This window comes from Gastrolobium bilobum, unplaced genomic scaffold, assembly GCF_033153095.1.
Source record: "Gastrolobium bilobum isolate Gb01-03AN ecotype WA unplaced genomic scaffold, APGP_CSIRO_Gbil_v1 utg10862, whole genome shotgun sequence".
NCBI classification, from domain to species: domain Eukaryota; kingdom Viridiplantae; phylum Streptophyta; class Magnoliopsida; order Fabales; family Fabaceae; genus Gastrolobium; species Gastrolobium bilobum.
Genome location: NW_026897833.1, coordinates 180,134 through 207,389, shown reverse-complemented (window position 1 = coordinate 207,389; position 27,256 = coordinate 180,134). Strand labels below are relative to the sequence as shown.

The window sequence follows — 27,256 nt, the reverse complement described above, 5'->3', positions numbered from 1 at the left end:
GAATATGGGTGATGTGTGAGTCAACTTGTCCCCACCTTAAACAAACCTAAAGTGCTTATAGGAATGTCTACCAAAAAAAGAAGTGCTTATGGGAAGAATGTTCCTGACTCAAGTTCATATGCTCTTTAAATAAAGGAAATATTAATTTCATAAAATCATTAAAAATATCTCAAATGTTTACACTAATGAACTATTTATAGACCCAACAAGCCAAACACCCTAACAAAATACTCTGCTAAATCAACAGGCTAAACTAGCTTGCTTTAGCTGGTAATCTTCATTTTCATTTACTAGAAACATCTTAGAGGCTAAAAAAATTGGGGGAAAAAATTAGGCCTAGTTACTTTTTCAATGTTGTTGAACGGAGGTGGCAAGTTGAGATCTCAAGAAAATAAATAGCTTCAACCTACTACCCCATTCAGCTGCATTTAATAATTTCCCTAAACTAACTGCTGTGATGTCCGATAACATTACCGGAATATATCATTAGCTTTTCACCAATTGCCCTTTTTTTTCCTACCCTCTTTATGTACAGACTGAAAAAGCAAGAAACCGAAGTGGATAAAAATGTATAGCAAAAAGTTCCCCCCACTTCTATATGGCTATGCAAGAACATGTCGCCGGAAGTTCTAGCAAATATGGAGTTTCACACATTCATAGACAAAGCTTGGGCATGTTCCTGATCAGCATTATGACTATTGTTTCCAAGGGCTACAACACCATTACTTAGTTCCTCTTCTCTCATTCCATCTCCAACTCGCTGTGACTGACTGCTTGATGAATCTGTAGCAGCAGATTTCAACATACACCGCTGTCTGATATACCTTTCAGTAGCATCAGGGAGCACCTTCACCATGCTACCGGAATCAGAACTAGGTGATAACTCTTCCTCTCGCTCTGGCTGGATATTGAGGTCAATTTGGCCTTTGAATGGCAAGGCAGATAATTTTATCCGTTTGGGATTATCATCAGAACCATCAACGCCCTCCCGGTTCTGGTTTGGGCTATTATCTCCCGTGTTATTACATGCCAGTGAATCATCATCAATCAAAATTTCAGATGAAGGTAACAGCTGCTGCTCCTTTTTCCGTGTTGTCTCTGCCTCTCTTTCCGATTGTTTCTTCTCACGCCGTAACATTAGGGTACGAAAACGGCGCTTCACTGTTAAGCATACATTACAAGTGCATGTCTGCTTATGCTTGGGGCCCTTCCCACTTGGAGGCTGAATGCAAACAATGCAAGAGCAGCCAGGTCTATGCCGTGGGTGTTTCGTTGTGGCCTGGACAGAAGCCGGGAGTGCCTCACACTCTCCCGAGATAGCTAGGTCTGCAAGTGTGTCAAGTCCTTCTAAAGCCTCAACATTATCAGGATCCTGCTTGGCAGCCTTCCTTTTCTTGGAAACAGCTGCCAAAGAAATGCATTTAATGTAGTTGTTACTATACCCTAGTTTAGAAATTCATTATATTAAATACTATATCATTGAGGACGAGTCTTGGAGCAGCGGTAAGATTTCTCCTTATGAATAGAAGATCATGGATTCAAGTTTGAAAGTAGCCTTTTTGTAGATTGCGTACAATCAACCCTCACCCCAAGCCTCGCAAGACTGGGAGCCTTATGCACCAGGGTTTGCCCTTTTTAACTACTACATCATTAGAGAGAAGGAATCCAAGACATTGTTTTAAGAAGGAAAAAAACAATTCAAACCTGCATTACGAGAGGGTAGCAGATTCTCAAGCTGTTCTCCGGTCAGCTCTTGTGGTGATGAACACGAAGATCTGGTAGCATGAAGGATTCAAAGAATAAAGTAATTCACTAATGTATTGGTTGGTTACATATTCATATAGAATTACAATAAGGTGAACAAGTTGAAACGTGAAAATGAATCTAAACATGATGATGCATGGTTTCATAAAATTTTCCAGCTCCTATCTTCCCGGTTTCTATTTTCTCTCCCACAAACCACATAGTACGTGTAGAAGGGTATGCTAAGTAAAGAAAGTATAAAAAATATAGTCAATGTGACAAGAATCCAACTAAAAACAAAAACCAAAACACAAAAAACAGAATAAACAAAGTTAGGTTCCTATCAAGCATTCTGTACGTTGGCATAAAATATTGGTGCTGGACACCTATGTATGTAATGCTTATCTTAGCATCTGATCTGATGTCAAAAGAATCCAAAATAAAGCAAGACATACATGGATATACCACTTCTAAATTATGAGAGTAAATAGTCTGGATATATCTTAAATAATGAAACATTCTCTCATCGCACATCACGGTTGGCCCATAACCATACAGTATGAATGGTCTAAATGAAATCCATTCTTATTCACCCGGGAATGCTCTTTAATTTCATCCACACATTTGCAGCAGAAGAAACAGAATAGAAAAAAAATGCACAATGGACCAAAACTGCATGTGAAAACTACGAGAATGGATCACTCTTGTACCTTTCCAGGTCCCATGAATTATCAGAACATGTCCATTTTGATGGAAGAAGTGCACTTGCTGGTAATTTGCGCCACTTAAGACAAAATTCGCATTGAGCCCACTGGATCTTTTCACTGGCACAAATAAAGCTCATTACTGGCAATTTATATACTTGGTTAAATGAACAGAATAAATTACCCAGGATAAATAAGTCAATTAAATTGTAGAAAAAAAAGTATAAAACGTTTTTTAGGTGTTAACTGATAACACACGCACAACAATAGAATACACACATAATATCCCTTCAATGCTTGTCTTCAGGTAATAGAAAGCATTACCAATTCATAATACCACATGTCATCATTAAAACAACAAAAATTAAAAATATCAATTTTCCTTGACTTCTGTTAACCATGCTATTCATACAACAAACAGATCATCATTCTACAAACTCTCAAAACTATGCCGAAGATATTTCAATGGATCTAATCACAGATAAGTGATGGAAATCTAGGATAAGTGATTTACCCCACATTACCAGTGGTGAAAATGGTTGGCTTCCCAAGCACAGGAGCATCCTGTTAAAGCAATCTCAGCATAAGGGATTCCACAATGCATAACAATTTCCAAATCTTTCAGTGGAATAAAGCAAAAAGACGACAACAAAGATACACACTATGATCATCAATCCAACATTATAAGCACCAATCTAGTGACTTTAGTATTTCAATTAAAGATGTATTTATCTTGAAGGGCTACCAGAGGAAAGGGAAGAAGAAAGGTTTAGGAATGTGACGATCAAGCAACTAGCAACTAGCATATACAAATAATAATGCAATTTCCTACTTGATAAAAAACCGTAAAGAATATAAGAACAAGAAAACACATGAAATGTCACATTATGTAATAGTTCAACTAATGTCAGTTGAGGATAATAAATGGTACTAAAATACACCCATTAACTCTCTTCCATTCCCCTTATATCCCGGTACTTTGACCCTGAGACTTTGAAGTTTCAATTGTCAAACATTACTTGGAAGTCTTACAACTACATATTATAGATTGGTCACACTTCACCTAACCAAATCAACATCATGGATCAATTGTATTACCTGCATCATGGCCAAAGTAGAAATGTCATTTGATTAAATTTATATGAATTTGAGAAAGCATATCAATGCTCATTATCGGTGATCACCACCAAAGAAAGGTTCAACTTGTCCTTGCAAACACTAAAAGGATTAATGTAACCTTGGTTTAGGACCATTTTCCTAGATTCTTCCTCAATAACTGGAAATGGGTTTTTCATGATACAACTTCACATGTTAACAATATCTGTGGTCCTTTAAAGGACAAACATATCATGCTGTTACAAGAAATGTGCCTGCCAGTGTTTGTCACAAAAACTATACCACTTGTTTTATTCGAGCATTGTTGTGCTCTATCAGAAATTCTTAGGAATATCCAACCAAATGAACATCTTTTAACCTTATATAGCTTCAGAATATCATGTCACTAAAAAGTATAACATTAACAGTTTGAATCATTTCTGATGTGAAGAAAGAAGAAAGGTACCTCATATTCCTCAAATTCAAAACCTTCAATCACCACAATGCTGGGAACATGGTTAGGTGGGGGACGGAGCAGGCCTTGAGCTTCTTGCCATGTAATCTTCAGCTCTATTAGGTCCTCATTTTCAATTTTTAGACGTTTACTCTTTGAACCCAAAATGCTGCTCTTTCTCTTTCTAGAGATTGAAGATTTGTTCCCCAGTGCTTCTTTTGCTATGTAGCCAGACTTATCCACTTTAGACCATGAATTAGGATCAGCCAGCTCAACCTACATAACAGATTGAAAGCAAGTGAGAATATCTTAAATGATGAATATTTGCAGTTCCAGTGCCATTAGTTTTGTGACACTAACTTCAAGCGCAGAGAATCCATTTCCAGACTTATTTGTTTCATTGTCCTGCAAACAGGAAATATACAAACAATAGATGTAAATTTTCATTTGAAACATCCAAAATTTCAGCAAACTATATATAAATGGATGGACGTATAATATACAAAACATGCAACTGCATAAATAAACACTGATTTATTAAATTGATGGATTATCATCTATTACAAAATCTCCACAACTAGATGATTAGTCACGGTAAGCTAAGCTGAATCTGGACAATATAACTTGAAGTCAGGAACTACACTAGGGCATCATAGAACCTTCATCCTATATTGAAAAATTCTCTGTACAGGCGAATGCTGATTCGTTATGTATAACACCTAATTGATTTCACAAGTATAGCTTTCCTTGCAAGCATCCAGCTAGAGTTTGACCTAAGCCAGCTTCAATAAACCATATAATCTACATTCAAACTAGTTTGGCAAATGGATGGATAGGATGAGTTTTGATAGATCAAAATGGATTAATAAAAAATAAGCCATTAATTTATTTAGAATCTTTTAAAAAATTGTTCAAATCATCCAACCTATCTGTGACTCATTTTGATGGATGGATATCCAACCCATTCATTTAAAATAATTTTTTATTAAAATACAAACGCACGCACCTGATGAGACCTTGGGATGCATCACCCCAAAAAGCTAGCTCAAAGGGTGGGACTGCCCAAGACCTTATAAAGCCCACATTAATTGCCCATACAACCAATGTGAGACTTCAAGTCCCATACCTTGCAAATAGAACCCAACATTCCACCACGCTTCCCTAGTGCGTGCCCCCACACACACTCCACGTGATGGATGCTCTGATACCATTTGATGAGACCTTGGAATGCACCACCCCAAAAGCTAGCTCAAAGGGTGAGAGTACCCAAGGCCTTATAAACCTCACATTAGTTGCCCATACAACCAATGTGGTACTCCAAGTCCCATACTTTGCAAATAGAACCCAACAACACCCTTCCCCCTCGCCCTGTAAATCAACTCCCTCCTCCACCCTTGCTCATCCACTACATAATTTCCCTTGCTCTCTCTAAAACCTCCATCCCATTCCCTTCAGATATATACAAGGGAATTGGTGGTCCTAAACCTTTGAAGGTTTATACTAGAACGAATAATGTGTAGTTACTATGTTGTAATAATGTGATGGAGCACACATTTTATGTTAGTTATAGGAAGTTATGGGTAGTTTAGAAAATACAGGCAGTTTAGGACAACGCTTAGGACAGTTTCCATATTGTAATAAGAGGATAAATTAATCCTGAGTTAGAAACGCAGTCAGTTATTGGTTTGTGTAAGGGTAGTTAGTGAAGGACAGTGCTACTTGGAGAGGTCTAACCACTTGTGTTGTATGTGAACTTCTGTTAAATATATGGATGTGTTGCAGTATTTAACTTCAGTTATGTGTTAATTGAAGTGAAGGAAATTAGGAACAGAACACCTTCACTTTTTCTCTTTGACTCTCATTAGTCACCCGGGCAAGCAAGCAGTTCAGGGAAAAAAAAGCAGCAGCAGCAGAACTGAACAAGAACCAACATAGAATGCTTGCTCTTCAGAGAAGCTAGAGGTCTTATTGGCTGAAGATTTTCTTAGCCTTGATGTGGTGGTGTTTGTTTCCACAGAAAAAAAAAGTTCAGAGACAAAAAAATATATGATACAGAGTGAGAGAGAAATAATTTCTATAGGGCATAAAGTTGAAGAAAAATATAAAAATATTTAAGAAAAAAGGTTTAATGTTGTGCTGTGTCAGTTCATTTTGATTATTGGATATCCAATAAGAATTTTGATTGATTCATTAACCATCCATTTATAATAACTGACCCAATCCATTGAATCTATTGTTGTAACTGGATGGATTCGATTGGATTTAGATATGGATTGACTAGATGAATAATGGATTAATGGATCTAACTTCCACACCTAATTAAAACATATAATTACACAACCACCACAACAAGCCTTAACCACTAGGAGGGCATATAAGAAAGTACAGTTCAAGAGGAGGCGTATAAATTCCACAGTTCAAAAAATTATACATTTTACTTGTTAAAGGCCATACCTGATCAGATGGGGTAGCACCTGAAACTTTTCGAAACCCCATAACCAATCTCCCTTCTGGCTCCAACCGACTAAACGTTACTGAAAAATAATTTCAGCTCAGCCACAAAACAAGAACTCAGAATGATAATCACTTAATGACAGTGCGATGGTAAGACACAGAAGAGCAATGAGAAAAAAAGACAAGCACATAACACAGCAAATTCAACAGGTATTAACAAAAGCAAGACCTAAATACAAGCAGATAAATCTATAAAACCTAAATACAGCATAGGGGGATAGGCCTTGGTTTTTGTTGTAAAAACAAATGAATAATATGAAAAATGTTATATCAAGCAATTTTTAACACCAAACATATCGTATATTGTAGAAAACAAAAATCATCTCAATAAATAAAACAGCATCAAGTTCATATGTGGAAGTACTCCAAAGCAGACTGGACAACAAGGAAGGTTCGTGCAAATCTGACACATGAAAAAGCAAGGTACAGCTTAGGAGTGAACCAAGAAGAATACTCCGTATATTCCAACACATTAATTGCCTTCAGTACCTGTGTCACCAGCTTGCAACTGCATGGACTGTATGCAGGGAGTGACACCCTCTAAAACATACATTCTGCTGTTATTGTTGGGCCAGAAGCGAAACTGAAATATCCATTCCTTGCCTTTTGCATCAAGGATTTTGAGCGGCAGTCCTTCAGGCTGATAAATTTTAGGGAAGTGGGCCTGTCTCATGCAGCAGAATATCAAATTATACATTACATTAAACGCTCAAAGACAAAATAAGATGGCTATGCCAAATAAACCAGAATATATTGTTAATGCCCAGAAGCAATCCCATAATTGCACATAGAAAACCAAAATAATACAGTGAGGGTTTCTACTCTTCATATATTAAACTGCACTTAAAACAAAAATAAATAGCTTTAGAGACAAGAAATTGCACAAACTAGACATGGTCCATCAAGCCACTGTAAAGATGATAATTATTGAATTAGGAGAGGAAGATTCAAGGTAAAATAGTGTGTTTAATCAGCCCAAGCAGGTAGGTATTATACTATATAGACCATTAATTACAAGAGGAACTAATAAGCACACATATATATAATGAGTAATAACTAATTCTACTGGATGCATGTGCTTTGTTGTGAATATTGTAAATAGAGTGGAAAACTGTGGGGGATGTAGTTCCACATTGATTATTATTATTATGTAATTATTATATCCAGTTATATAATAGAGCCTTTGCTATGTACTTGAGACACAGATTGCAACATGCACATCAGTTCTTTTCTGGTTTCTTGACATTCTTTCTGGTGTCTATCCTTAGTTAGTCATTATTTTGGCAACTATTCATCTCCGGTCCCAAATGCTGCTGCCTGCCACCAAGTTATATCTTTTTAGTTTATTTTATTTTCATGTGTTTAAGTGTAACAAGCTCAAAACTTAGGGCCCGTTTGGATGGGCTTGTAAAAAGATGACTTTTTATGCCTTGCTTATTTTAGAAGTGTTTTTTACAAAAGCTAAAGCTATTTAAATTTTTTAAAAAATATTTGACTTTTGACTTCTGCTTTTTTTAGAAGCTAATTTTTTTGAGACAACGACCAAAATGTCACACTATTCACAAAAAGTTATCAGAATTCCACGGACCGGAATTTTTTCAAAATGCTATGTCACCTAACTCGCTACAACATCTGGTGAGTTAGGTGTGGACACGTGGCAGCAGGTTCATGGCCACGTAAGCCGCTGCACAGTGCAGCGAGATTACGTGGCAGACAGCATGTCAAACTTGCTATGCTACATAGCAAACGTGCCAACTTAGCATGTTACGTGTCTTACACGTGTCAAACTCGCTATGCTACATAGCATATTACGTGTCAGCTTTTTTGACACGTGGCCATGGCCATACATCCTGTGCTGCATAGCATATTATGTGTAAGTAGTCCAGCATTTTTGGTCTAATAAATTCACCATTTCCCTTCCCATTTCTTGCATCATTGTGGTCTAATAAATTATAGGATAATTTTAATTATCGAATTTTATATTTTCAAATAAAATGATTTAAGGAAAATTAATATTGGTTTGAATATTTTAGTTTTAAATAACTTATGTTAAAATAATTTAATTTAGGACTGTTAATTTAATTTAATTTATGTGTATTAATTAATTTAATTTAATGTAGGTGTTTTAAATAATTTAATTTAGTTTATGTTAATTTAAATTATTTTTAACTATTAAATAATTTAATTTAATTTAGGAGTGTTAATGAATTAAATTAAATTTCTTTTTTAATTAATTTAGTTTAATTTCGTCTATATTAATTTAAATTATTTTAGAACTGTTAATTAATTATTTTTAGAAGTATTAATTAATTTTATTTAATTTAGTTTATATTAAGTTAAAAATAATTTAACTGTTAAGTAATTTAATTTAATTTAGGAGTGTTAATGAATTAAATTTAATTTATGTCTATTAATTAATTTAGTTTAATTTATTTTTATTACTTTAAATTATTTTAGAACTGTTAATTAATTATTTTTAGGAGCTATGAATTTATTAGACTAAAAATGCTAGACTGCTGGGCTACTTACACATTATATGCTATGTATGGCCACGTGTCAGAAAAGCTGACACGTAACATGCTATGCAGCATAGCGAGTTTGACATGTTTGACACATGTCAGACACATAACATGCCAAGCTGGCACGTAACATGCTATGCAGCATAGCGAGTTTGACACATTGTCTGCCACGTAATCTCGCTGCACTGTGCATCGGGGTGGCCATGAACCTGCTGCTACGTGTCCACACCTAACTCCCCCGATGTTGTAGCGAGTTAGGTGACGTGGGACGTGGCATTTTGAAAATAATTTCCGGTCTGTGGCATTTAGGTAATTTTTTGTGATAGTGTGGCATTTTAGTCGTCATCCCAAATTTTTTAGCTTTCAAAAAGTAGGTTTTTTTGGCTTTTTTGTGACTTCTACTCTTTTTTTTAAGCAGAAATCCAAATGGACTTTGTAGTAAAAGTGATTTCCCCCCCCCCCCCCCAAAAAAAAAAAAACAGTTTTTGACTAAAAAAAAGCTAAGCTTTAGCATGAGGAAAAGTGTTAGGATACCTAGAAAAAAATTCATAGTACAATAAGAATATTTTAAAATATCTTAGATGGTATTTTAGGAATGGTTTCCATATTTCATTATATTTCACGATTTCGATTTGTATCCATGTTTAATTAAGATCAGGAGTCTAGTATCACTATAAATAGGAGTTAGTGCTTTATCTTTAATTTCACCATCATTATACCCAAGAGAATATTTTTCAGTATGTTTATTTTCTCTTCTCTCCTTCCTTACCTAAACCTCCATAATTTCAACAAACATTATGCATCCACATAAGTTATATTCAATGCAAAAAAGATTTTTTTTCATTAATAATAGTTCAAAAAAGGGAATCTCATGACTAACCTCGGCACATTTTTTTGGTAGCACTAAACGCCCAATTCGCCCAGCATCACTAGCACTCAAGGTTTTTTGAAACAATGGAGTAATGGCAGAATTAGAACTTGTATGAAGTTAAGGGATATTACCTTTCATCTATGATTTTAGACACAACAGAAAAGGAAGCACATTAAAAATATCAAGAAAATCATGACCATGATTCATAATTTGAAGGATACTCAATAGATATTTTCTGTAACTCCAGCTCAGTACACCTGGGCCAGTATCGTGGTAGTAACTGGTTTCTTCCTCGGTCATCTACTCGAGGCCGTCCATTGTGAACCTGAGTTTCACCTAATGAGTCAAGTGATAAATGAACAGGGCCACTAAATTGTTTTCCTGGAGGAGGTGGAGGATTTTGTTGTAGATGATTTCCAGTTACCCCAATTTGACCATTTCTTTCATTTGGAGAAGTGTAAGGTATAGACAAACCAAATGCTTGTGGAGATGAATCTTCCTTCAGAGAAGGAGACTGCTGGCAAATATTTAAACATGAACTTGATTTGTCTTCATTCCTCATTCCTGCAATATAATAAAGAATCAAGTCATGAAGCTATCTCCATGTTATTAAGAGACTCCTTCATCTCCCACCTGATAACAGAAAAATGTGAAAATAGAAGATCAAAGCCATAATTACCATTCATAAGCATCATTTCCCGTGAACCAAGCTTAGTGCTCCAATTAGATATTCCAGACAAATCCTCATTTTTCTTTTCCAAGGAAGAGACAGGAAACGTTTCATTGCCATAAATTTTGTCAACTTTATTTGATAATTCAACTAGAGAGGACACATCCGGATACATGTCAGATGAAGAAACTGAATTGAGTAGACTGGGTGCTTCCTTCCATGGTACAGGACCAGATCTAAGTAATTGATTCCAACTTTTTGCAGGCAGGTCTCTAAGTCTATCAGACAAACGATTTTGAAAGGAAAAAGATTGTGGCCATGGCCGGATCGACGACTGACACAAATAACGGAATATAAGGAATAAGGTAACCGTGCAAACAATGTTGCATACAAACAGACTATGATAATGAAATACTGTCCAACCATCAATTCATAACCATGAATCGGAGCTCAATTGCTCATCATGAAATTTATGATTAAGAGATATAAGCCAAAACTAGCAACACAATATTAATTTCCAGATAAGATATTTTTAGCTTAGGATAACCTCGGGGAAAGACAAAAGCAAGCCCAGACTAGATCGGAATTCAGAAAGTTAGACATCACACCACACAAAAAAAAGTAATAATAATAAAAAAAGGTAAAAGGGAGGGTAAAGATGGAGAAAAAAGTTCAAATTTAATGCAAAAGGGTGTTGAAAAGTATTATTTTCAGGAATTTATACAACCAAAAATTTGGATACATTTGAATTTCTTGACAACATGTAAATCCAGAATTTAATCAAAAGAGCAGGGAAGGAAAATTAAAATAATAATTTAAAACAGTAACAAATGCAACACTCGTCATAATTGATTTCAATGAATTTTTATTTTATTTTTTTGCCAGATAGAGAGAAGAATTTCCAACTTCAACATGTTTTGATTTTGTAGCATAGACCTCAAATGAATTGGTTAATATCCCTTTCTTTCTGATTAACCGTCAAGGATCAAGGAACTTTTGGTTTCACAATAGAAGAATCTTTTTCTCTAGTCTCCATTCACAATAAGATGGAAACTTCTGGAGTTTATTTCACCAGAAAAGATGTAAAAAGGATGCACATCATCCACATGATGATTCATGCTAGAAAAGTCAAATATGTAGGCCCAAAAATAAAGGGGGAAAATCGTGATAAAAATAAGATACACTTGGGCCAGAAAAGAAAAACCTGCGCTCAAAGGAGAAAAGAAAATATTTTTCTCTGTATTGAGCACAGGTTTTTGCCAGTAAAAAAAGTATACATGTGATGTTTTTTGAAACGTATCAATAAACTAGACCCATGCTTCCAGTTGTTTCATGCAATAAATAAACTTGAACACATAAGAAATCTGTCGGAGAGGATTCACACCTCTTCCAACAGGGGGGAATAAATGTCCTCACAATTTATAGAGAAACCTACCAAAATACTATGTTCCCTTGCACATCCACTGCATTCAATTCCTCCAGGATCCAACAGCATAAAGGAATTATCTGAGACAATACATCCACAATGAATCCGCTGCAAAGAAAGAATCATCATCAGTTAAAACTAAATAATGCAAACACAGCCTGGGGAGCCTATGTAAATTTATTTAGCATCTAAGGTAGTACCATACATAAAGCACTTTAAGCAATTACAAAAAGAATATTTGGCTCACCTTCCTACAAGTCTCACAATTCCTCCAACCAGAAGCATTCAAGTGAAAAGTTTCGCAAAATCTTCCCTCTTCAAAAGCAGTACTAAGTATCACAGTAACAACCAGATTTTATAAAAAGAAATAGTATATATGCATAATATATGAAAATAATAATACAACTAAAAATGAGATAAGCAATGGGAATAATTGTTAAAATATGTCCAAATAAATTCTTGATTAATAGATGAATTAGTGAGTACAAACATTCAAAAGGTAATTATTTATTTTTTCTTTCCTTCATAAGCAAACAATGAAAAATATTTATGCAATCAGTTAGATCAACATGTGTTACCTAACCTGATAAGAGATAAGAAATACACTTATGCAATGATGACAAATTCTTTTTGACCAAAGAACACATAGAACTCCCAGCCATCACTGGATGGAAGAAATCAAGTGTGGCCAGCCCAGCAAAGGAAAGAATGTAATAACCGGGGAAGAGGTACAGAGGTTGCCAGAGAAGAGAGAACTGGGTCGCCAGTGAACTCATACAAACCGGATCTTTTCGGATGCAAAGTGTAATAGGAAAAAGAATGGGGTTTAGGGTAATCCATGACCAGAAATATAAAGATATCACGGAACTTTATAATAGCAAAGATAATATAGAGCATATGGCGCACATAGCATGGCACAAAGGCAGGTTGCATGTGATATGGTGCTATAGCTCTCCCATTTCAAAAAACTCCCAGTTACCTTCCGTTCCCTCTTACTTCATTATCCTCCATCCAAACATAGCTTAAAGAGTAAAACATCTCCCAAGAAAAATTAGGAAAAGACAAACTCCCAAAAGTGTAGAGAACCAAAAAGAAAAAAGAAAAGAAAAAAATTAATTAAAAGGCCCCTTTGGTCCCCCTTTTAAAGGAGATCTCGGAGATATTGTATTAAAGTTATAAAAACTGAGACACAATGGCACTAAAATAAATTAGCAATCGTTAATCACATATTCTCATTCCAGACTTTTACATTAGAAAAAAGTAAAATAGGTTTAATGAATGAGAGACGGTTAACTCCACTCCACCCAGGCTCATGTTGCGTAACCAACACTAGTGGAATCAAAGAGAGAGAGAGAGAGAGAGACCCACCGGGCATTTAATTCAAAACCATCAAAGTTTTCTCTATGTCGCTTAAAACTAATCCCCAATTCATAGCACAATTCCAAAACACCCGATAACACAGCTAAATTCCAAAACAAGAAGCTAAAGCAGTAAACTTTACACAAATTTTGCAGAAGCAACACCAAAACCAAGATATCTCAGCCAATACAAATCACGTAACATAACACAACAACATGATGGAACTCGCTGCAAGGAAAAGTAAAAAAAAAATGCCAAGCTCGAGAAACCTAGAAACGGCATAAAAGGAAAGAAAGAAAGAAAAAGAAAAGAAATTGAAAGAAAACGCCGTTAAAAGTCAACAAAATAGTGCGAAATCAGTTACCCGCATCGATCGCAAAGCTCGGCTCGTTCTCCGGAACGAAGTTTCCAACCTTGTTTAGGTCTTTCGGACTTGAATTCTTTGCAGTCAGGGTTGTAGCAGAGCTTGGACGACGAGGAAGAAGAAGACGAAGCAGAAGCCATTGAAACTTCTCTATCAAAATCAAACGAACAATAAAACCCTAAGGAATCCGCAGCAGCTCGAAGATGCTTCTGCAAAACGCGAAAGCTCGAACGGTTGGTGCGGCCTGATCTGTAATCATATGTGTGAATGTGTGTGTGAGAGAGATACAGACACACACACACACAGAGAGAGAGAGAGAGAGCGATTGTTTGTAGTAGTAACGTTAAAGTGAGAGAAAGTGCGTGCGTGCTTGCGTTTTAAAACACAAAACAGAACAGTTTCGTTGGGCTTTTATTTGCCTTTATGCTATTGGTGGGAACTTTATTCGCAATATCCGGCGTCGTCGTTTTTTTCTTCCCTTTCTAAACCATGTTTCTCGCTTCATCCGAATTTCATTCCATATCTTCAAATGATAAATTACTTATTTTTTCAAAAAATATTTATTTTATAAAAATAAAAAAAATTCACACCAAAGTTTTGTCATTAATTTATTTGCATTTATTGGCTCACTATCTAATAAATTAAAATTGTGTAATATAAATAGAATTAACGCATCAACAAATTAACCACAAAATTGACAGTATAAGTCTATCCGGACCCAATTTTAAAATATTAAAAATATTATTCATCAATTAATAGAGTATTTATTGATTCCTACCTTTTTCCGTTACAATGTTAATTAATAATTTGAAGGATTAACATTTCTACTGTTAAAATATATCTTGTAATCCCAAATCAATTAAAACGGCATTATTTTTTTATTTGAGAAAAAAATATAAGATATTCTAATAAAATTTATAATAAAATAGGAAAGTATATTTTTAAAAATATCTTGAACTTTTTTCCTAAATTTGAAAATCTCAAATTGATTAGTGTTTTAATTTGAGAGGATATTGACCCAACGGCGGAACCATGTTATGTGTACGGACTCTTGCCCAGCTTATATTTAAAAATTAATTATATTTTTAACGTAGTTAAATAATTGTGACTAAATATTTAGATAAAATTTAATATTAAATTTCATACTAAAATTTTTATTAATTCTAGTTGAATGAATACGATGGCTCTTGTATTTCACGGAGGAGGGAGGAACATGGAAATGAATCTTTTCATCTGAAAAAAAAAACATGATATGATCACGTAAGAAGATCACAACCATACAAAGGTAAATCAACGGTTATAATTTTGTAATTACCTATTTTAATATTGTTTCTCTTTCCTCTTTTATTATTATTTATTCACTTTTGTATAGTTATGATTTTGTAACTATCTATTTTATTATTTTTCTCTCTCCTCACTTATTATCATTGACCCAACTTTATATGGTTATGATTCTCAACATGACATGATCATGATCATGTAAATTTTCACATGAGATGGTCCCCGAAGAACATGCATTGGCATGGTGGTAATTTGAGTGGATTTGACGGGTGGCAGACTAAGAAGACCAATTTGCCCACGTGAAGAGAGAGGAACAAGCGAGTACAACAGAATTTAGTTGACTCGCGAGAGTGGGGGGTGAAATAGAGTTGTTTATGGGGTTAGCCAATTATCGTGCATGGCCCGCGCGGAATCATGCAATCACGTAAGTCTTGACTCGTAAGGCGTACTTGCCTCGCTGGGGTTTGTAAGTACACGCGCACTTTTTATCTGCTTTTGGGAGTTTCGACTATAGTTTTATTCTTTATGCTTCTACTTTCTACTTTGTTTTGAAGGACACCTTACTGTTCTTTACTTTTGTAATTCTAGTTAATTAAATTGTATGATCTTTAATTAGGTATGGAAAGTTATCGAGCATGAATAATTTTCTGATATGCATGTAGAAATATAGATACAAAAGTTGTGTGACGGAGATCACGAGAGATAAGCACAAGAGTTAATTACATTATCTGCAAACTTTCGGAAAAAATGCATGTAAGTTTGTTTGTCTTCTCCTTGTTAGTTAAGAATGTTGTTTGAACTTGATTAGACCGACCTCCTTTTGCAGTATCATGCTTGTGGCTTTTGCCAATGAAATATATACAAGCTACAAACAAGTGATTAGATATAATTAGGATCAACTATGACTACCAAAAAAAAAAAAATCAACTATGAGGATTGAAAGTATGACTTACACCGATGTAATATGATTTTGACTATATATATATATGAAAAATCATATTCATATGTTGTTAGAAAAAATATGAGAAATCATACTTGCTAGAAAAAAAAGTTATCTTATGTCATCCAGTATAATTACGTATTTCAGAGAATACAGAGTTGTAATATTAAAGTTATTTTTTTCTTTCTTTCTTCAAAGTTGTCAGCTGACGTAAAGAGAGAGAGAAATAATTTTAATATTATAATTATGTATTCCCAGGAGTACATAGTTATAATAGATAACATAAGATAATTTTTTTCTAGCAATATGAGAAAAAATGGACCATAATATATATATATATATATATATATATATATATATATATATATATATGGCTTTAATGTTTCTAAAGTGAGTATAGATAAGTTATCCACATTCTCTCCCAAAACGACGTCGTTTTGGGTTGAAAATATAAAAAATTATAATGAAAAAGACTATTATTATTATATATATATATATATATATATATATATATATATATATATACGGGAAGGATCTGTTTACAAAAAAAAAATTATAATTTTTGTAAATTATACTATGTACTCCCGGAAGTACATAGTGTAACCTAGTGTACTTCCGGGATTACATAATGTAGTTTGTAAGAGTTTATAAATAGAAAGTTTATAGATAGAACCCTCTCCATATATATATATATATATATATATATATATATATATATATATATATATGGTAAAATCATATCTAAAGTTGTTTTACATGCAGCAATGACAAATGTATGGTTATGATTCTTCACATTTAATGCTTTCATCTTTTGTATGGTTATGATCTATGTTGCACCGACACTGACACGGGATACAACACGATACGCTGACACGTTAATTCTAAAAAATATCATATTTTAACACGTTAGGACATATTTTGATATTAAATAATATTTTTAATATATGATATAATTTATATTCAATACATATAACAACCCATAATAAGTCATAGAACCAATCAAACATTCAAATTCCATAACATAATATATAGCAAATATAATTTTTCGTACCTTGTTAATTTTTCATGTCAAATTCCAAAACAAAAAAAAATGATTTATAAATTATTTTTTCGTATTTTGTTAATAAAATAAAATTTACACCTAAAAAAATTATGTCAGATGTGTGATGAAGCGTTGATCGCGTGTCCCAAAATGTTGACCGCATGTCAGAACATGTCGGGGCGTGTCGGTCTTTGTTGGTTATGATTCCCCATATAAAATGTTTTAACATATATATGGAAAATTTGTCATTGTTGCACGTAAAACAGCTGCAGAAAAATCAAACTATATATATGTGTGTGTGTGTGTGTGTTACGTTAATAGTTTTTATACTTCTCTAACACGCCCCCTCACACAAAAGCCCATTAGGCTTAAAGGGTCGATAATGCACAGACCTACCTAACTGCGCTTAGAAACTCCACAACACTTAATTGATTATTAATTAAATGGGGACGATGAGGATCGAACTCTTTACACCGAAGTTCTTATACTAAGTTAAGAACCAATTTAACCCAAAAACTTTAGCTTATGGGTGAGACTACAGTAATGGTTTATATTCAATATCGTTAAGAAACAATATGCTTACCTTTTTTTGCCTATTCTACCTACTTTTTTCAAAACTGTTAAGATTTTGATCTATCAGTGTAAGAAATGAATAAATAGAGTAGGCATTATATATTATCCCATATATATACTACAAGAAAATTGGTATTTAAAGACAGTTTAATTGAGGCGATTTTCCTTAAACCGCCTCCAAGTGACACATAGAGACGGTTCTTTCGGCACTTAAATTGATTCGAGGCGGTTGATGTGAAACTGCCTCCAAATGTATACTAAAAGCGATTAAAATAACTGCCCCTATTGACCATTTAGAGGCAGTTACATTAAAATCACCTCGAATTTCGACTCTAAATGGTAACTGGGTGCGATTTCACGTCAACAGCCTCCAAATGTATATTAGAGGCGGATATTTTAATCGCCTACAAAGCACATTTAGAGGCGGTTCATGGCTTGTCGAACAGTGAGATTCAAAGAGGGAGATCTTTTTGTTCAGTCGATGGGTCGTCCTCAAATTTGGTCAGTGTGTTCTTCTCTTGTAATACTTTAATCTGACCGTTCAGATTTTTAAGTTGAAACATCTGGTGTTATATATAAATTTTCAAATATGGTTGTTGCACATTAATAATTTTTATCTCACTTTCACTTTGAAGTCCCACATTGGATGAATTTTGCTCCTCCTTCTCCATTCCCTTCTATATAAGAACCCACACTAACACACACCTACACTTGAATACAAGTACACTATTGTTTATAATATTATACTATTATTATTATTATATTATTCTTATATTATTTTTAAATAAAATAAGAAATATTTTAATTTATACTTTGTATCTTTATTTTTTGAGTAAATACATTTTTTGGTCCTCAGCAAATTTCACGATGCCTACTTTAGTCCCTAGCAAATAAAAAGGCCCATCGTGGTCCTTAAGAAATTCAAAATGGACCCATTTTAGTCTTTTAGGGACCACAAATTTAACTAAATGGGTCCATTTTGAATTTCTTAGGGACCACAATGGGCCTTTTTATTTGCTAGGGACTAAAGCGGGCATCGTGAAATTTGCTGAGGACCAAAAAGGGTATTTACTCTTATTTTTTTATTTAAACAAAATATAAAAGTAATATAAAAATATTGGCGTGTAAATAATTATGGTATTTAAATTGCTATTTTGGAGCGGTTACACTTTATTTGGAGGCGGTTAATATGACCACCTCAAAATATCTTCTAGAGGCGGTTAAAATAACCACCTCAGAACGTATTTTGGAGGTGGTTATAGTAACCGCATCAGAAAGGCGTTTAAAATAACCTCCTCAAAATGTATTTTTGGGCGGTTATTTCAGCAGTTTGTGAGAACCACCTCATTGTGTCTCGTGATGGTGGTAAACAAAGCGATTCATGAACCGCCAACCCAAGCATTTAGAGGCGATTAGAACTGCCTCTGTATACTTGATTTCTTGTAGTGATATTCCTTAACCTTAGTTATCATTTTAAGACTAGTTAATTAGGTCCTTAGGTATTTTCATGATTCATGGAGGAAAAAGACCCTATAGGTATGAGATTAATCCCAAGTCAAGTTTTGTTAAAGAGATCTAATATAAAACTATTAAAGATCTATCACTTACCAACTTAAGTTGTTAGGTTGAATTGGTTGCTTGATATGGTATCAAAGCCCCCGTGACTATGGAATCACAATCGAGTTCAATCCTCACAACTCCTCACTAGAGGTGGCAAAGTAGGCGACCCGTCGGCCCGAACCTATTTTGCAGTAACATGCCCCACCCCTCCCAGCCAAAAAATGAGTCAACATGTCCCGCGCCGAGCCTGTTTTGCTGGCCCTACTCCTCACCTTCGAATGAAATTAAATCAGCACAAGGTATAACCAAGAAATAAGCCTATGCAATAAACTATATTTTAAACCCAAAGGACTCTTGTAGGGTTGCATTGGTTATTTTACAAGTTGTGTATCCATATCTATCCTTAAAGATCATATCCAAGATTTGAACCATGCTTTTTTGGCAATTCGACTATTGAAGCTTATATTATCATTTGAATCAATCCTACTCTTCATTTCATACTGTATATATTGGTTCAAGCCACATAGATGAAACAATTGTGTATTTTTTTTCTGGTGTTCCCATCCATTTGGATGAGACTCTTCTTTGTGGCATAGAGCATAAATGTTTTTACCACTGGCCCCAAATTACTTAGCCTTAAAATCAAATCACTAACCTTTCAGTCATAATAGTTCGCTCCTTAGACATAATTCGCTTACCATTTGGACCACCCCTTAGGGTTAATTGTGGCAATTTTTAATGATGGTCAATATGTGGTTGATGAGAAAATCTAGACCAAAAAAATTAAGCCAAAACTTATTTTACGCGGCTTGTTCTTTGCAACTTAAAGAATTTTTTTAAGTCCCTGCAATTTTCGCACACAAGGACAAGTTGACACCCATATAGCAAAGCAAATGTATACATTCATGTGCCTTAATTTGGATGTGTTTGTAACAGTGTAAGCAGTAACTTATACTTCATTTCAAACAAAAGCGTTACCTTGATTGGTTCAATTGAGCTCAACTCAGGAACATTTGGGGATAAATTACTTTGTTGGTTCACTAATAATGAATTATAGAAAATTGAATTATGTGTTTTTTTTTTTTGAATTATGTGTTTTTTTGAATTATATGTTTTTTAAGTCCCTACCTCTTATATGCTTTTCTTGAATTATGTGTTTTTTTTTTAAATTGAAAAGTTATAGAGATAGAGAAAGATGGTTTTTCTTGAAATATGTGGTTTTAAGCTAAACTTTTTATGTAATTACCAAACAGTTTTTAGCTTTTTTTTAACTTTAGCTTATAAGTAGCTTCTAGCTTAAAAAAGAGAATTCAAACAGGCTCTAAATAATGCGATCTGCTATAGTTTTAAAAAAATATGCTAGGATGTATATAAAAAAACTGCTAGTTTCTATTATTTTCAGATGAGATAGGGATAAAGTAATATATATAAGGGCCTGTTTGGTGTGATGTATAAGACCTGATAGTATAAGCTCATATTATATGTTATGACATTTTTAGTTGTTTGGTGTGACCATCGTATAGTATAAGCTTATACAGCCGGATCTCTTTATATAAAATGATGTATAACTTAATCAGGCGTAGGAGGGTAGGATTAAGCATGATAAGGGGTTGATGTATTAACCAATGCAATTATCAAGAATTAATATATTATTTTAATATTAGTATACTAAAATAAAAAATAATTTTTCATTATATAATTTTTTAAAATAATGGGGTTTTTATAAAATTAATATATATTTTGGACACACTAATCAACAGATTTTTATAAAAAATAATATCATCTGATATATTTAGAAGAATTATATAAATTTATTATTAAAAGGTAATTTTGTCAAAAATATTTTTTTTTATCCTATCTAGTATTATACAGTACATTACTAAACATTGGATAATATTATCTTATACAATATCATGCCAAATACTGGATAGTACTAAAATTTAATCAGGCCTTATACTATTAGGTATTATACTATCAGGCTTTATCATATACTATGTACCAAACATGCCCTAAAGTTAGAAGTTAGAACAATGCGAAATGGAGATGTATATACTTATAAAGTTTACGTAGTTTTTATAAATTATTATTTATATTCAAATATACTAAAAAGCAAATTATAGGTACATTTCATTTTTTGATATTTAATTGATATATTGTTAATAATTATAAAAATACCATATTAATTATCTTCATTTTATTTCTTATTTTTAAAAATTTGTACAAAAAATGATAAAATTAAGAATTTGTTGTTTTCAATATTTTTATAAATTCTTAAAATAGGAATAAAAATGAAAACAAGATAGCTTTTTTATAATTATCACAATAAAAATATATATACTTCAAATAATAAACTTAAAATAAAAAGCCACTAAAATTGATCTAGCTAGCAGTGAAAGTTTTAGATAATTTATATGAAATAGTAAGTTCAAATATCAGTGGTTTCGTTATATAAAAATAAAATAAAACCAAAACAAACGCACGTAACAGCGAAGACATTTTAGCTAGCTTCATCTAATAAGCATTTATTGCTGGTTTTCGAGGAGAGGGATAACATTAATTTCTCCAATCTCTCTGTATACATGTGTTGTGTGTTTTACGTAAAACCCTCACTCTTTGTATTATGTGCCTGCAGGGGTGCACCGTGTGCATTTGTAGATTAGATTTTTACTCAAAATTCAAGCGGTTTTAACTTGTCCGGAGACTTCTTGCATACGGGTTTTCCTCTTTCTTCTTGTTTTTTTCTTCCTTTTCTTTTCTTTTAAATTTTGGTTTTAGTACAAAAGAATATACAACCAACTCCGATAGCTTTTAATAGCTACCTACTCGTGTTTATAGTTTCGACGTATATGCATAGACTGCCATAAAATAAAAGAAACTTAAAAGAGAGCTACATTGTTTAAAAAAGCTAAACAAAAAAGAAAAGTAAAGCAAGCAAATTAGACCAGTGTCATTGACAAGTTCAAGATAGCAACTTGTACCTTCCAATTTCACCCACATATATAGCTTCTCTCAATAACTTAACTGTCCCATTTTTTTGGGGGGGTAGATTAGCTGTCCGATATATGCGAGAAAAAAATGACAATAAAATCCAAATCGTAGTAAAGTTGTAAGTTTGATTCTTCTTGCTTCGATCTGTTGTTCTTTTTTTTATCTTGTCTTTGATTATCTTAAATATATATTTTTTTGGGTAAAAGACTAATGATAATCGGTTGTACAATTTTTATATTCACACTGTTACACATTTGTAAACAACTACAAGAGGTGTTTGATTTCTATCTCTCTTTAATTGATTAGTTACCGATGAGTAAGTCTCTCTTTATCTTCAATCGATTATAGAAGAGAAGTGAAAAAAATTATGATTAAGACTCATAAGGAAATAATGTTTTGTGTTTATAGTAAAAAAGAAAAACAACCCAGACATTTGATGGGCTTTTGTGCTACCCTTTTAGATTTTAATTTTTTGAATTGAAAATATAGAATTTATATTGGATGTTTTATTTCATTTATAATATATTTCACTTTTATTGCTATCAGCATTAAATGTGCATTAGAGGTGTTCGCATTTTGGATTTGATCGATTTTGGAAGCAAAAATTATCCGATTCAATCCCTTCGTTTTGATTATGTAGTCATCCATTCAATTTGGATTTTTTTTCAAATCTGATCCGATCCAATCCAATTTTTTTCGATTTGGATTAGGTGAGTTTTCGGTTTTTTCAAAATCGTAAAATTTGTTTCATGATTATTGTGCAAATAACATCGTTTGTATATATTATTTTGTAATTTTTCTTTAAATACAAAAGCATCAGTAAAAGATAATATAGCATTTTTTTTTTGCAATGAGATATGAAGCTCTGTACAAATGAAATTTTGTTGATGAGATGTGACTAGATTTTTTCTTGGGTTTAGTTGATGGGTTTAGAAATTTTTGGGTTATGATTAGATAAAGGCCCAAGTAGGTAGAGGGAAATTAATATATTAGATCGGTTTTCATCAACCAATTCGAAAATCGATCAAATCCAATTAAAATTTGTGATTTTTTTTCGATTTTCGATTTATTCGGTTATCGGTTTTTCAGTTCGATTATCGCAATTTGAATCGGTTGATAAACACCCTTAAATTGCATGTACGCGTAGCGCTATGAATCTTGTTTAGTGATTTTAACTTGCATATTATTAATTGTTGATATGTGCTATTTAAGTTGCTTTAATATACCATGCAATTCTTTGTATTTTTTTGCTGCCATCAATTGATTCGATTGAATTACAATGAGGCATTGCATTAAATATTAAGTCTATGTCATTAATGAATGAATTTTGTTGGCCTTGCATATTTTTCATTGTGTACAGTAATTTTATATATGGAGTGGCTACGGTATATAAATCGGCAATTATTTTTATGGTATGTAATAATTGCCTTAAATTGCATTGATTACACGGTGTAAATCTTATATTTATTATATTTGATATGATCTGGATATGTGCTTTAATATTATGGTTGTGTAAAGCATGATTTATTTCAATGGAGGTATAAGAGAGCCAAAATTACATATTACAGAGTTTGAATACGTGCCTATTAGTCAAGCCGAAAAATGTCATGTATTCATATTTTTTAATTATTCTAAAACAATATGTAATAATTAATGTTTTCTTATATAATATTAAGGAGGAAGGTTATACTTACAACTTTTTTTTTACAACTTCTTACAACCATATCTTAACACCGTTGATTTCTGCTAATCAACGGTTATTATTTTCGCAAATTAAACTCATTAATTAATTATTAATTTACAAGAAATGATAACCGTTGATTGACGAAAATCAACAGTGTCAAGATATGATTGTAAGAGGTTGTAAAAAAAAAGTTGTAAGTAAAACATTTCTCTAATATTAAGATGAATAATTTAAATATTTTAGCATTGAATCGTATTCCCTATGGTTTAAAGCAATTATTCAGACTTGAAAATCAATTAATGTCAAGTGGTCTATAATTATTTTTTTTTGGTAACACAAGTGCTCTATAATTTTATTAATTAAGAATTAAGCGCAACATCCTTAATTATTTAAAGTATACATTGTGAGCCTTTAGATCACATAAAATCTCTTGAGATGGATATGTCTCATTCATCTTGTGCATTTCATAGTGAATACCCTCTAACAGTAATACAATTCTTTTAAAATCTCTTCTTATAATACACGTAAAGACAAATCAAGAGATTTATGTGTGTGCAAGAGGATGGGAGGTTGCAAATGGAGCAAAGAGAATGTACGATGAGGAAAGATGATAAGCAAGCCTTTCTTTTTTGAGGGAAGGGAAGTAATTTTTTGGAATCTCATTATAAGTTTATGTACATTTTTAATTAATTTACTTTACTTTACCTAATGAAACCAATTAAACGAATGAAAGTATTATTAGTAAAAGTGGTGTGGCCTTATGTGGTCCACTTATATCGTCTACTTATTGCTCACTTATTGCTGGAATTGCTCACTCATTGTTGCAGTGCGTTGTCCGCTACTGGTGCTTCACTTAATACCTTGTCCACTTGTAATAGAGTTATTATTAGTGTATCACCTAATTTTTTTTGGTCTGCAATCATCAACCATTTTTTGGCTTTGGTCTGCCATCAACGACCATTCAGTATACACACCATTATTAATCCCTTTGATGGAAAAGGTTTATAAAAAAAGGTGTAGCTTCAGCTTCTTGAGTCCCTAAGCTCACTCTGCATAAGGGTTGCACATCATCTGGGTTGTAGAGAAGAGTTTGAAAGGCTCAACAAAAGTTTTTCGCTTCAATTACAGCAACCATTCAAAACATCAAGGAAAGCAATGATTGAAGGTATTTATGATCTTCATTTTTCGCACTTGATCTAATTGTTTCAGTTGTATATAAGCATGATTAGATCATCAGTATATATTTAAAATTTACATTTGGTATCAAGCTTGTATGTGACCTCTGTCTTGCCTTTGTGTGGTTGTCTCTTCAATAATTTGATTTTTGAAAATCACGATTTAAGTGCCTTATAAATGAAACTAGAGTTGGAAATCATATAGAATAAAGATTTCTGGTATTTCTGGGCAAAAGTTGAGAATTTTACATATAAAAATGACTGAAAACCGTTGGGATTTTATATGAGTTGGAACCGGCTAGAGGTTGAAGATGACATTGTTGATGTGCTAAAGGTTGAAGACGATGGGTTTTAGACACCATTTTAGTGAAACTGGTTTTGGTGCATTGTTTCGTAAAGTATCTTTGTAAATATTTGTTTAATGTTAGCTAACATTGTCCGTGACTTTTGGAAGTTTGCTTTTAAATTTTTGTGAGCATGTTACTGTTTGTGAGTTAGTGAAATGTGCCTATGGCCTTATGTGATTCTGAGCATCTCTGAAATTATTTATATTACTTTTGAATTGTGATGCCTTGAATATTCACAATTTAAGCTACTGGACTTTTGCATATTTTTATGAAATTTGGTTTCACTGATTTCATGCTTACAGTTGCGTGTGCAACTGAGCACGAGCTTAGTGTTACGATAATACTATTCTGTGAGTTTCTGATGTTTTTGTGATGTTACTATTATTAGTTTCAATTGTTATTTGTCTTATGATATTACATGTTATATGTCTTAATGACTTGACAATTAAGGAAATTAAAAAGTAAATCATATAGAACAAAGATTTCTGGTATTTCTGGGCAAAAGTTATGAATTTTTCATGTAAAAATGACTGAAAATCGTTGCATTTTTATACGGGTTGGAACCGGCTAGAGGTTGAAGATGACATTATTGATGTGCTAAAGGTTGAAGACGATGGGGTTTAGACACTATTGATGTGCTAAAGGTTGAAGACGATGGGTTTTAGACACTGTTTTAGTGAAACTGGTTTTGGTGAATTGTTTCGTAAAGTATTGGTGACTTTTGGAAGTTTGTTGTTGGATTTTTGTGAGCATGTTACCGTTTGTGATTTCGTGAAACGTGCCTATGGCCTTATCATGTGATACTGAGCATCTCTGGAATTATTCACAATTTAAGCTATTGGACTTTTGCATATTTTTATGAAATTTGGTTTCATTGATTTCACACTTACTGTTGCGTGTGCAACTAAGCATGTAGTGTTCCAATAATAATGTTTCGTGAGGCCATTGGGACCAACAATTTGATTTTAAGTAGTGGTTTTGTTTTAAATTTGGAAAAGCTTTTTATGTTCTTAATTTTTCTAAGAACTTAATTTCAGTGTCAAGACTAGTTTTGGATATTCCTTTTTCATTTTATGATTCAGTTTGTTTTATAAAATCTAAGGTTGTTGGGAATGATACATTGTCTGATGGTCTTTTCTATATTAATTTGCAAAAGGACACCACTAATGATGTTATGCATGTTAACGTTGGCATGAAATGATGTGTTATGAATGAAGATTCCTCTATGTTGTGGCATCAGAGATTTGGACATATCTCTATTCAAAGAATTAAGAGATTAGTAAATGATGGAGTACTTAGTACTTTAGATTTTGTTGATTTTGAAACTTGTGTAGATTGTTTTAAGAGAAAGCAAACAAACAGGTCCAAAAATGGTGCTAGTAGGAGTACTAAATTGTTAGAAATCATACATACAGATATTTATTGTCTAGACATGGACATATATATGGTCATAAATACTTCATTTCTTTCATACATGTATCTCTAAATGCTTAATAATAAGTATGAAGCATTAGATGTCTTTAAGGTATTTAAATTGGAAGTAAAGAAACAATGCGTTAAGAAAATTAAAATTGTGATATCAGATAGAGGTGGAAAATATTATGGTAGATACACTGAAGATGGACAAATGCCTAGTCTGTTTGTGATGTTTCTTAAAGAGCATGGGATAATTGCTAATACACCATGCCTAGTTCTCTATATCAGAATGGTGTAGCGGAAAGAAGAAACCCAACATTGATGAATATGGTGCGAAGTATGCTCAGTAGCTCCAAGCTTCCTAAGTCCTTGTGGATTGAAGCACTTAAAATGACAGTGTACATATTAAACCGAGTTTCAACTAAAGTTATCCCAAAGACAACATTTGAGTTATTTAAAGGTTGGAAACCGAGTTTGCGGCATGTACGCTATTGGGGATTCCCGTCTGAAGTCATAATTTATAACCTACAA

General features: G+C 33.1%; 1 protein-coding gene across 1 annotated transcript; it reads right to left on the bottom strand.

The window, feature by feature from the left end:
- Window positions 1-153: 153 nt before the first annotated feature.
- Window positions 154-13,978, bottom strand: LOC133310716 (B3 domain-containing protein Os07g0563300). The gene is made up of 14 exons (XM_061511687.1): window positions 13,720-13,978; window positions 12,244-12,325; window positions 12,006-12,104; window positions 10,580-10,904; window positions 10,122-10,464; window positions 9,910-10,006; window positions 7,000-7,174; window positions 6,451-6,530; window positions 4,357-4,401; window positions 4,009-4,272; window positions 2,962-3,011; window positions 2,454-2,567; window positions 1,705-1,775; window positions 154-1,404 (listed from the first exon to the last, which is right to left on the bottom strand). Exons 1-14 carry the CDS (start codon window positions 13,857-13,859, stop codon window positions 647-649), a joined length of 2,643 nt encoding a protein of 880 aa, XP_061367671.1. The 5' UTR covers window positions 13,860-13,978; the 3' UTR covers window positions 154-646.
- Between the last annotated feature and the right edge of the window lie 13,278 nt (window positions 13,979-27,256).